This window comes from Ahaetulla prasina, chromosome 4, assembly GCF_028640845.1.
Source record: "Ahaetulla prasina isolate Xishuangbanna chromosome 4, ASM2864084v1, whole genome shotgun sequence".
In the NCBI taxonomy this organism is placed as follows: domain Eukaryota; kingdom Metazoa; phylum Chordata; class Lepidosauria; order Squamata; family Colubridae; genus Ahaetulla; species Ahaetulla prasina.
The window spans coordinates 70,123,640-70,136,451 of NC_080542.1; the positions used below are offsets into that span (position 1 = coordinate 70,123,640).

At 40.3% G+C, this 12,812-nt stretch overlaps 1 protein-coding gene across 4 annotated transcripts in view; it reads left to right on the forward strand.

Annotated features, from left to right (window-relative positions):
• Nucleotides 1-7,414, forward strand: part of VPS41 (VPS41 subunit of HOPS complex) — a 259,609-nt gene extending 252,195 nt beyond the window's left edge. For all 4 annotated transcript variants that reach the window (XM_058179680.1, XM_058179681.1, XM_058179683.1 and 1 more), the window contains 2 exons: nucleotides 2,243-2,322; nucleotides 6,790-7,414. In XM_058179680.1, the coding sequence (XP_058035663.1) occupies nucleotides 2,243-2,322; nucleotides 6,790-6,870 (161 nt within the window). In that variant the 3' untranslated portion in view covers nucleotides 6,871-7,414. The remainder of the gene's footprint in view (nucleotides 1-2,242; nucleotides 2,323-6,789) is intronic.
• Nucleotides 7,415-12,812: the final 5,398 nt, after the last annotated feature.

A 12,812-nucleotide genomic window follows, 5' to 3' on the forward strand; every position in this document is an offset into this window, starting at 1 on the left:
TTATATGGCGTGCTTTGCATTCACTATACATGTTCTGTAGAAAATAAATACTGTCTGGGATCTGTTTAATATAGTTGTAATAGTTGTTAGAAATGTTACTTTAGTGCTCCACCTGTAGTCCTAGCCAGTCTTCTTTTCTTTTCTTTTCCATTTGCATTCTTTTCCATTTGGATTCTTTGCCATATGAATTCAATTGAGTAATCTAAGAACAGAGCTAAATTTGACCCTTTTAATACCATTGGAATCCTTTCTGATACTTGCTTGAAACGGTTGGTATTGCTTCAAGAGATATATAAAATATTTCAAATTATAGGTAGTTCTTGACTTATAACCAGACTCCTTTTAGCAGTTTTTCAGAATTGAGAAGTCAGTACACTTCAGTTCCAAATTTGAAAAAAGTAGCCGGTGGTTCTCCAAAATCCATAACCGTAGTCTCCTCTATCAAAACGTTGCCTCCCAGATTTAAAGTGATAGTCCAATTACCTCTGCTTCCTTTAAAAAAAGAATTAGTGCTATGTTATTTTATATGATAAAAAATTACAATATTTACAATGTGATAGTTTATTAACAAGTTAATTACTATGTAATCAAATTGAGAAGCTATATAAAATTACTTAGGAAAAGAAATAATAGCTGATTTTAAATTTAACTGCTGTATTTCAAGAGGCCATAATAATCCATTTTATAGACAGAGATCTCAGAGTAGGATATTTTACTAAACTAGATGTGTCACATCTAGTTTCTTTCTCACAATGTATGTTTATCTTAAAACCATACCTGTCTACCTGCTTCCATGGATAAACATGACTTTTCAAGAACAAAAATACTGTATTTTTCGGTCTATAAAACACACTTCCCCCTTCCTCCCAAAGTGAGTGGAAATGTCTGTGTGTCTTATACAGCAAATGTTGCTGAAGCCACACCCACCCGCCGGCCCCCATCCTTCATCCTCTGGTTTCCAGCAATTTGCCTCCTTGCAGCAAACACCAAACAGCTTGGTCAGCTTCAGCACAGCTGATTTAGCACAAGCAGATGATTGGCAGTGGGATCGGAATAGTATTCCGGACTGGCCTCATTGCTGCCGCTGCCTATCACTGCTTTCACACACCCCATTTTTGGCTTCCGCACATCCTGTTTTTGGCCCATTCCAGGCTGCAGGGTTCACCATCATCACCATCGCCTATTGCCACCTCCACATGCCCCATTTTTGGCTCCGCGCATCCTGTTTTCAGCCCGTTCCAGGCTGGAATGCGCGGAGATTGAAAATGGAGCACATGGAGTCCGAAAATGAGGCATGTAGAAGTGGCAGTGGACGGTGGCGGTGATGGGTGGCAGTGATCCCCGCAGCCTGGAACAGCTGATCGACAATAATCCAGGAGGCCGATCCAACTGCCAATCAGCTGTATTATGCTAAATCAGTCTGTGCTGAAGCTGACAGGCTGTTTCATGCCAGGAGGCAAATTGCTGGAAGGTAGAGGCAGATTGTTTTTTTCTTGTTTTCCTTCCCAAAAGCTAGATGGTGTAGAGCGTCTTATGGTGTAGAGCGTCTTATAGTGCAAAAAATACAGTAATCTCTCTTCCTAATAAATATTATTTTACTTCCAACTGCTAACAATGGAATCACAATATTACAATAGCCGAAGGAATGTTTTAAAAAGAATGGAGTGTCTTAATACAGATTTTTGGGGAGGGATAGGGAGTATTTGCATTTGTAAGGAGGGCATTAGAGAGCTAGTATACTATAGTGGTTAAAGGCACTAGGCTAGAAATTAGGAGAGTGAGTTTTAGTAATAACTTAGCCATTAGGCCAGGTGGTTGATTTTGTGCCGATCAAAAATTCTAGGAAGCAGGCAATGGGAAACCACATCTGAAAATGCTAAAAATTGCATGGACCTGTATAAGTAATAATCAGGAGTTAGGATTGACTCAAAGGTGTAATCACAATCGCACCAACACGCAAGCAGAACATTACAAAACGATCTTTCTTGGATAAAGCTATAAAACAGTAGGAAATGTCTTGGACTTTTAGATGTTAGCATTTTCACATAGTAATACATAGTTACAGGATATCTCCATGAATATGCAGAAACAAAACTCAGTTTATCTAATTGGTGAAAGAAATTTGAAAATGTTCATATCTCCTCATTAACAAAGTGTAATATTTTATCATAATACAATCTTCTGCTGATTTTTATAACTTACATTAATACACATCATGTATTTTTCTCTTTTCCCTTGCCAGATGCATCTAAATCTTTCAGTGTAATAGTATTTCATTGCAGGCATATGTTCCACAAAGAATGTTTTCCTGAACCTAACACAGTAAGCAACCAATTTAATCTCTTTGTATTCTGAACATTGTCCTAGTCCGGGTGTTGACAACCGGCAGCTCTGGAGCAACATGTGGCTCCTTGACCGCTTCTCTGTGGCTTCCTGCTGATCCGGTCATGCAACCTGCTCTCCGCCCCAAGACACTGACACAACCCAGCCATGGCCAATGCCAGCCTCGTTAACACGGGGCTATCAGGGTGGGAATGGGATCTGGGAGGAGGGTATGATGGAAAGGGGGATGGGCTCACACCTGAGGAGCAAGCATGAGCCACAGTAGCAGCTTCCCTAAAGATGACCCTCCTCCTTCTCATGCGATCCCCTGGCCGGCTGTTGTGGGGCCAGGAGGATGTGCATGAGCAGGCAGCAAAAGTCCCCCATGCAAGATTTAAAGCCTCCTGGAGGATGCTTTTCAATCGTGCTGGCGGCACCACTCAGCTGGAGGAATAAAGAAACTCAGGGCAGCAAGAAAAGGGGCTGACCCCACTGAACCTCCCACATCCACCCCGGGGATCAGGCTCAGAGAAAGCCAGAGTGCCCTTGCCAAAGACACTCACCCATCAGTTGGTCCACCTGCCAGCTCCACGTGCCTTCACTACGTTTTGGCTGAGCCTGGCCACTCGCTTGCAGAGACTATCTCCACTCGTGCACGCGAGAGCGTATCCTCACTCACGCGCAAGAGAGAGAGAGAGAAATGAGAGAGAAAAGGGGAAAAAGGGAGAAAGAGAAATGAAAGAGAGAAAGAAAGAGAGAGAAATGAGAAAATGAGAGAGAGCGAGAATGAGAGAGGAAAAAGAGAAACAAATGAGAGAGAGAAGGGGGAGAGGGAGAGGGAAAGGAAGGAGAGGGAAAGGAGAGAGAAACGAGATAATAGAGGAGAGAAAGAAAGAAAAAGAAAGGGAGAGAGAGAAAGGAAAAAACAGACATGAGGGCGAGAAAGAGAGAAATTAGAGAAAAGGAGAAAAAGAAAGAGAAATGAGAAAATGATGGAGGGAGAGAATGAGAGAGAGGAAAAACAGAGCGAGAGAAGGGGAGAGGGAGAGTGAAATAAGAGAGCTGGAGGGAGAGTGAGAGAGGGAAAAGAGACAGAAACAAATGAGAAAGAAGGGGAAGAGAAAGAAAGAAAGAGAGGAAAGAAAAAAAGAGAGGAAAAAGAGAGAAAAATAGAAATGAGAAGGGAGGGAGGGGGAGGGGGGAGAGACCCATTTCCCACAGAAAACACCCAGGAGCTACAAAACCTGGGTAGGGATGGCGGGGGTGGGAGTGACATTGAGTTGGCTATGTACATCCAGGTTTTGTGGCTCCTGGTATTTTCTGTGGGAAACGGGTCCAAATGGTTCTTTGAATATTTAAGGCAAAAGGATGAATGAAATATTTTTGCCAGCTACTGAGAAAAGCATGTATTTACTGACGATGATAATATAGTAATTATTCTTACCTGGATCTCTGCAGGAGTTACAAATTACAGTACTAAGGTGATGCAAAATAATCTTTCTTTCCCCACTTCCATCTGTCCAATACACTGTGTTTTTTAACAGTTGTATTATTCTATGAATGTAATTGCAACTCAAGAGAGCAAATGGAAACTCACTTAGACTTTAACAAAAGGTTATTTTTATATCCCATTTAATAGGATAGCACTTAAAAATCAAGTTATCTATTAAGCTGCATATATTTTGATAGCCTTAGTAAAATCTACTAGTTTAATGTTTGAATAGTTAGGGAGACATTTTAATCTGTGGAAAAAATTATTTTCCCACAACAGGGTCAAAATACTTGTTGCATAATTTAGCACTCAAAATGCAAGTTGCAATACTGTACATATTTAACTGGGATTTTCAATCAGTTTAATGACAATTACTTCTGGGACTGAAAAGATTATTGGAGAAGCCATTTCCTAATTAATTCCTGTCTTGAATCACAAAAGTGGTTTTTTCCAGCTTATTCCTTTCAGTTAACAGTAGGCAAAATATTAGAGTCTCCTTGTGGAATAAGATCAATTTCATTTCTAAGAACTGAAGTAGATTTAGATTCTCTTTCTCCCTATATTTAGCATCTTCTCAAAAATAAATATGGAATATTTTCATGTGTTTTGCAATGTGGAAATTCAAGTTGCATGTTTTAAGATTACAACTATTATTCTATTACTGGAGTAAATAAACTCACTTGTATATGATTGTATATGTTTGGTAGGCATTTATTCATTTAATTTTATACCTTGACTTTTAACCACTCTGGATAGTTTTCAGATAAAAACGCACAGGACACACAAAAAAGAACAAAACATGGCACAAACCAGACAACATCCAAACCACACCTATATTCTGTGGAAGGGGGCTTTGAACACCCTTGCCAAAGGCCTGGATACAAAATCAAATCTTCAAGGCTTTTTGAAATACCAACAAGGTGGGGGACATCCAGATTTGAGGAATCTTATTCTAGACAGCATGAGCTACAGTAGAGAAAATGTTGGGCTTCTGATAGATAATTGTTTAATTGAAGGTATCCCAGAGCACATCAATCCTGCCACATTGAATTAGTCAGACAGATGCTATGGGAGACAAACAGTCCCCCCAGTAACCAGACCCTGTGCCCTGTAAGGGTTTGTTGGTAATAACTGGCACAGTGAATCGCAAACTGAAAATCAGTGCAGCTCACAGAATAGGGTGTCACATTTCATACTGAGCACATTTCATAAATATTGATTAATCTTGGAAAAAGCATTTGACTAACCCCATGCACGCAAAGGAAATCTGAATTTGTACTTCTCAAGCAACAGAACAATACATCATCCTTAAAGCAAACTGTTATCAAATGTGGTTTCTAATTATTTCAAAGCCTATAATTCAAAGAATATGAACATGATATATAATAAAGCAATACTGTGAGATACAGGTAATTGTCACTTAACAAGCACAACTGAACCTGGATTCTTAGTCATAAGTCTTTACAGTCATTAAGTGGTCACTGACTTAAGTTTACAATCTCTTTTATGATAGTCATAAAGCAAGTCACTGCTGTTGTTAAGCAAATCACTTGGTTGTTAAGGAATTCCATTCTCCCAAATGAGCTTTTGTGTGTGTGTGTGCTGGAAACTGACAAAACAACATCACAATGCTGTTATGTGACTGCAGGTGGCATAGTTAATGAATTTGAACCATAGATTGTGTATATTAATTTTTACTTAAGGATGAATGTTGTAATGCTCTGGGCAAATTTTCTCTTTTATACTTCTCTCTTTATTAAATCAATCAAACAAAAAAACTATAATCTCTTATTTCAGTTCTTATTTGTTTATTTATTTATTTATTTATTTGATCAGATTTGTATGCCGCCCTATCTCCCAAAGGACTCAGGGCGGTTTACAGGCATTTAAAAACACATAAATACAATCTAAAAACAATTAAAAAACTTATTCTAAAAGCCCAATAATTAAAAATATAAAAGTAAAACCAATTTAAAACCCATAATTTAAAATCTAACTCAGTCCTGCGCAGTTAAATAAGTATGTTTTAAGCTCGCGGCGGAAGGTCCGAAGGTCCGGAAGCTGACGAAGTCCTGGAGGTAGTTCGTTCCAGAGGGTGGGAGCCCCCACAGAGAAGGCCCTTCCCCTGGGCGCCGCCAGACGACATTGCCTCGCTGACGGCACCCTGAGGAGTCCCTCTCTATGAGGCGCGGGTCGGTGAGAGGTATTCGGTAGCAGTAGGCGGTCCCGTAGATAACCCGGCCCTATGCCATGGAGCGCTTTAAAGGTGGTCACCAAAACCTTGAAGCGCACCCGGAAGGCCACAGGTAGCCAGTGCAGTCTGCGCAGGATGGGTGTTATGCGGGAGCCACGAGGGGCTCCCTCTATCACCCGCGCAGCCGCATTCTGGACTAACTGTAGCCTCCGGATGCCCTTCAAGAGGAGCCCCATGTAGAGAGCATTGCAGTAATCCAGGCGAGACGTCACGAGTGTGTGAGTGACCGTGCATAGGGCATCCCGATCCAGAAAGGGGCGCAACTGGCGCACCAGGCGAACCTGGTAGAACGCTCTCCTGGAGACGGCCGTCAGATGCTCTTCTAAAGACAGCCGTTCATCCAGGAGGACGCCTAAGTTGCGCACCCTCTCCATCGGGGCCAATGACTCGCCACCGATGGTCAGCCGCGGATTTAGCTGACTGTACCGGGACGCCGGCATCCACAGCCACTCTGTCTTGGAGGGATTGAGCTTGAGCCTGTTTCTCCCCATCCAGACCCGTACGGCCTCCAGACACCGGGACAGCACTTCGATAGCTTCGTTGGGGTGGTCCGGCGTGGAAAAGTACAGCTGGGTGTCATCCGCATTATTAGTTCTGCTAATAAAGTAATGTTGGTTGGACTTATTTTTTTCTAGAGTCATAATCTTATCAGTTTTGCTTTCATTTTGCTGCCAAATATGCAGTAATATTATAAAACCAATCATTTTTTTTTTATTTCCAGGAATCTTCATTACACTTCTGTAATATTTGCAGTGCTAAACACCGTGGACCAGGCAGCGCCATCTTGGAGATGAAAAAATAACCTTCTCTCGCATATCAAAAATATCTGTGTGTGTATGTGACTGCTTTCATGTGGGACAAAAGAACAATGCTTCATATATATCTTTCTTCGTTTAACTATATGATAAGAAGACCTTTAATCGTACATCTCACTGATATTTCCTATATAAATTTGAAGTCCTATGAGCACATGCAGGCTATTGTTATTGACTCGTTATTGCTGCAGTTCAAATTGGCCACCTGTTTGGCCAAACCTATATTACATCACATAAAATAAATGTCTATGGGAAAATTTATAGTGTTGATACAGTATGACCGCAAACTAAATCATGTTATGTAGAATGCATTTTGAATCTATATTTATGAACAGGTTCAAACATTAGTCGCCATTTAGATCTTATTCATTTTTTTCTTCTGAGAATTCCAAACAGTTTTTGTTGGTAGCAGTGTTAAGAAAAAAGTAACAAGAGAGTGGAGAAAGTTATAGTGGAAATGGATAACAGGTTGTTAAATGATATCCATGTATTTGTGTTTTAAGTTTTCAATAAAGACAGGTTTTAAATGGACTTTTAAAGAATATAATTTGTAGACAAGTGCTTATAACTTACTATGGGATTGATAAAGAAAAAAACCCTGGGCCAAGAAAATTTGGGAATGACATTTTTTTACAATTAATGTAGTAAGAAGGCAATAGAGCAGGGATGTCAAACTCAAGGCCTGTGGGCCAGGTCTGACCCACAATATGGTTAGATCTGGCCCACGGAGCCACCCTGGAAACAGCAAAGGATCATCCTGCGGCGCCTCGGCCCAGCCCAGGTTGACAACCCAGTGATGGCCATCTGGGCTGGAAAGCAATCAGCCTTAGAGCTGCAGGACCATTGAGCGGCTGCCCTCTGAGCACGTGGACAAGAGTCAGCAAGCGTGCAGGGGGCGTAGCATTTCTGGGTCCGTCTTCTCCCACAGGCTGACTGCATCCTGAGTGCCTCCCTTTCACCCAGGATGCCAGCCCCTATGTGCTCGCCACCTCCAATGTGTATGCCCAGGGGGTAGGGCCAAGGCAGCTAGGTCAGAGGTGGTATTCAGCAAGTTCTGACCAGTTCTGGAGAACCGGTAGCAGAAATTTTGAGTAGTTTGGAGAACCGGTAAATACCACCTCTGATTGGCCCCACTCCCATCTATTCTCTGCCTCCTGAGTCCCAGCTGATTGGGACTTGGGAGGATTTTGCAAAATTGGGATTTTGCAGTAACCTTCCCCTGGAGTGGGGAGAGAATGGAGATTTTACAGTATCCTTCCCATGGAATGGGGTGAGAATTGAGATTTTACAGTATCCTTCCCCTGCCACACCCACCAAGCCACGCCCACAGAACCAGTAGTGAAAAAATTTTAATCTCGCCGTTGGGCTGGGTGTTCCCTTCCTGACTCCAGGGCAGCCTCATGGATTGAATCTAAGGCTGGGTGCAGGAACCAATGCTGTCCATGGCCCAGGTGGCTGCTCGCTCATGTGCGCCAGCCTTACTGTTTGAGTTCAGGAATGAAGCCAGTGGTAGTCAACCTGATCCCTACCACCCACTAGTGGGCGTTCCAGTTTTCATGGTGGGTGGTAGGGGTTTTATGCGAGCATTTTCCTTTTTTTAAATTTAATTGACTTTTTAAAAAATTTTCATAGCATTATTTAAAAACATTTTCATTCCCTATGACAATTTAAATTTCTGAAAATATACTATTTGTATCGCCCGTGCATAAGTTTACATTACGTAAGTGAAACTAAATGGCACTATAGTGTGACCGCAAACAAAAAAGCCTCGTCCCAGAATAGCTCGCGCATCTCCCCCCACACCACCCAGCTGCATTAGACAAGTAGAGCTGGTGCCCACCCCCCCAACCTACTTTATAAATCACTATTACTGTGTAACCGGTCGGCGGTTAGAAAATTTTATTACTAACAGAGATACAAAAATGGGCGGTAGATATAAAAAGGTTGACTACCCCTGTTTTACATTAAAGCATCTCCTTGCTTGCTGAACTAGGTCTTTTCCTACATATTCCGTATCCTTTCAATAACTCCAACATATTTTGTATATGTAAAAAATAATTATGAGCTTCTTATAGATCTTCATGCTCTATTGAAGAGGTGTCAAACTTGATTTTGTTGACAGCTGTATCATGGCTGTGGTTAAACTTGGGGAACTTGGCCTTCAACTGAGTGAGGAGGCACCCACATCCAGCCTATCAGAGCTCACCATGCCGGGGGAGAAATGAGAGACCCCATTGTCTAGCAGAACCCACCAAAGTTTGAGTGGGGAGGATGAGGAGAAGAGTGGCGAGGTTTTGTGCCAGCTGGCCAGGCAGGGAGTAGGTCAGGCAGGGCTGGCTGGGGAAGGTTATCATGGCTGCTCAGATGGCTCCCACCACAGCCGCCAGCAGTGGGATGGCCCTCAAAGATAGCTCCATTACCAAGTGCCCCATTTGCACGCAGATGCCCCATTTGCATGCAAACAAGGTCTGCAGGACAATGGAGTCTCATTCCTCCCCCAGTGCAGTGAACTCTTGTGGGCTGGATGCGGGTGTGAGGGGCCTAGACCCACAGTGCCTCCTTGCTCAGTTGAAGGCTTCATTCAGGGGTAGTCAACCTTTTTATACCTATCATCCACTTTTGTATCTCTGTTAATAGTAAAATTTTCTAACCACCCACCGGTTCCACAGTAATATGCCATATATTGTTGTTTGTGCATGCCTCTCATGCATTGTGGATTGGATTTGGCGGGGGGGGGCTGGCTACCAGCTCTGCTTGTCTGTTACAACTGGGTGATGTGGGGGGAGATGCATGAGCTATTCTGGGATGAGGCTTTTTGTTTGCAGTCGCACTATAGTGCCATTTAGTTTCACTTACGTAACGTGAACTAAACTTATGCGCAGGCGATACAAATAGTATATTTTCAGAAATTTAAATTGTCACTGAGAATTTTATGAAAACCTAATGAAAATGTTTTTAAATAATGCTATGAAAAAATTTTTAAAAGTCAATTACATTTTTTAAAAAGGAAAGTGCTTCAGTATCGGACAAAACCCTTACCGCCCACCATGAAAGCTGGAACGCCCACTAGTGGGCGGTAGGGACCAGGTTGACTACCACAGCCTTAAGAGATCAAAATATAACATATGATACACAGAAAGACATTCCTGAAGTGAGGAAAGAACCTTTGAAGGGCATATTGAAGGCTCAACAGAGTGAAGAAGCTGTAGAGATAGATAAAATACTTATCTAGATCATGTTAGATCAAACATGAACAATGTAAGAAGATACAAGATCTCAAGGGGGGGGAGCATGGGAGATATGCCAAGAAGTCAATAAGAGTTGAAATACAAAACTGGGCAAGAGATGAGGGGTAGATACAGAATACTTCCTAATACAGGAGCTGTTTTATTAAGAGTTAATATAGAGGTAGAAACTAGAAATGGAAAAATATTACTATGTATATTCTTATAAAATATTATATAATTATTATGCAGATGTAAAGATTAGAAGTTGAAAGATGACCTTATGTGTTTTATCAATGATTAGATAATAGAAGCAAAAGTTAGAAACTAAAAGATTAAGAGAATGATTAATCAAACAAAAATGTATTAGTATGGAGAAGCAAATATTACTATCAATATATGACTACAATTACAGTTATGATTATTATTGTCATTATTATTGGTACTTCTTAAAGTACCCAGTCAACAAACTGTTCATGTAGTTATTGAGCTTTTATGTAATTTTCAGAAAAAATTATAAATAAAATAATAATAATAAAAAAAGAACAGTTAACTATTTTCATTAAAACATGCCATCTTTGGTTGGGTGATTATGCCTTTTTTAAATGTAAAAATATCCCTTTTATTTTCAGAGCATTTAAGAATGGGTGTTAATTTGATGTATCACATAAGATGGATTGATTAATCACTAAGGGCCTATTTTAACTGATGAGCCTCTTTAGAAGATTATTTAGTTTCTGGTGTACTAAATAATAGAGAATTTTAGTATACAAAGAATAGAAAATTTTAGTATATAGCACCAAATTTTCTGCTGATATATGCCATTTCTATCACTATTTATGCCTCAACAGACTAACTATAAAATTCATAAAACCAGTATTAATCCCTCAGGAAATAAAATTTTCAGAATTTGTTATAAACTTAAAAGAAACAAAGACTAATTTTAATTCTTACATTTTTGCATGACATTTTGGGAATTATGATAAAAATCAGTAATTTTATTCCATCCTAAATTGTAAAGGATATATTTCAGGACAAATACTGGTTTATAGTATATTTTATCCAGGATTAGTATTTCAGCAGAGCTATAAAATTCTATAATCTAATAGCTTTACATATTATGGTGAAATATAAGGTTTCTCATGGCATTCAATCACCTCAAGAGGAAAACTCACTTGAGGCCACAAGATAAACAACTCTCATCTAGTATTAGTATTATGCCCTCTGTAACAGGAAAAAAAACTATAGCTTAACCCTTACTGGTCAAAATATAATGCAAGTCTAACTGTAAAACTTAAAAGTAGTACTTCATTTCTCGTATTATATTCCTGCACAGTCCAACGGGGAATTGAAGCATCAGTATAATCTAAAGCTGTTCTGACAACAGTATGTTTTCATCAACTCTTAAAAAATCCTAGCCATCTGTTCACATTCTGCCATTTTAATTGGATCACCTTGCATCATTTTTTACTGTCTAACTTCTTTTATTTCTTCAACTTTCTAGATTTGGCCTAAGATTCCTAGGAAAGAGGTTGCCCATGAAAATGCCATAATATTAGGATAGCCCTATATTATATGCCTATTGATCAATAAATCCCATAAAATTCAGGGGACCTTAGTTCTATGTAGCACCACAAAATTCAGATTGAACTGTAAATGTGTTTCCTGTTGCAAACATCATAGATCAGTACCTTGGACAGCTACATCGCTGTGTGGCATTGGGATTCTCAATATTTGGGACTTTTGAAATGTTGAGAATACATGCAGAATGGCTACTGAAGGACACTTGTTTCATTACAGAATTGAGAGCAGAGTTCTAAACATATCACTGAGCTTATGCCATTCATTAGTTTTATTTTCTAAGACTGAAGGTCAGGATCATTTGGAGCCAGAAGCAAACATAAATATGGGCTGGAAGCTCTAGTGTCTTGCTTTCTAACATATCAGCTTTCTGATAAGTTGGATTTCTATATCAACTTTCTGTAGGGTTTCAGTAAGAACCCAACATCAGTTCAAAGTACATGTTTTGGGGGGGGAGAACAGGTTTAATGACAAAGAGTTATCCAGGACATATCCTGCAGAATCATAGACTTTGGACACATATTATTTGAATGATTTGCCTTAACTTGATTTTAAACATGCATTTGTAAATACAATTAATAAGAACGGAGTAAAAGACACAAACTGCGCTATTTTAGTCCAGGAGTGGGCAACCTGAGTTTCTCCAGCTTTGATGGACTTCAATTCCCACCATCCCTCTGGACTGAACAAATGAACGAGGATATCCCGATTTCAGTCAAGATAGATTGCTTGTCGCCTCCCAGTTTAATTCTATACAGGTGTAAACTCCTCCAAACTTTTTCCTGGAAGTAATTGTTGTGTAACTCTGTAATAAAATAAAGAGAAACCTCTTTATTTTCTAGAACGCCTATAGGCAACAATCTTGCATACTTCCAGGATTTAAAAAAATACGCGTCGGCCTAACCTCAAAACCGTAATCCATGGAATTCCTCGTGGTCTCACGCAGGGTTTTTGGAGGGGGGTGGATGGGTAAAAGAACCAACAAGATGCTCTAGATGTTACTACATTGCTGCAAGCTAGTTTTTAAGTATGCTTAAAACCGTAGTCTTCCAACTTGATCCTCCCAATCTGTCGGATTGTGTCATGCGTGATCCCATATCTGAGTCTTCTCGCGCCAGCTCTCT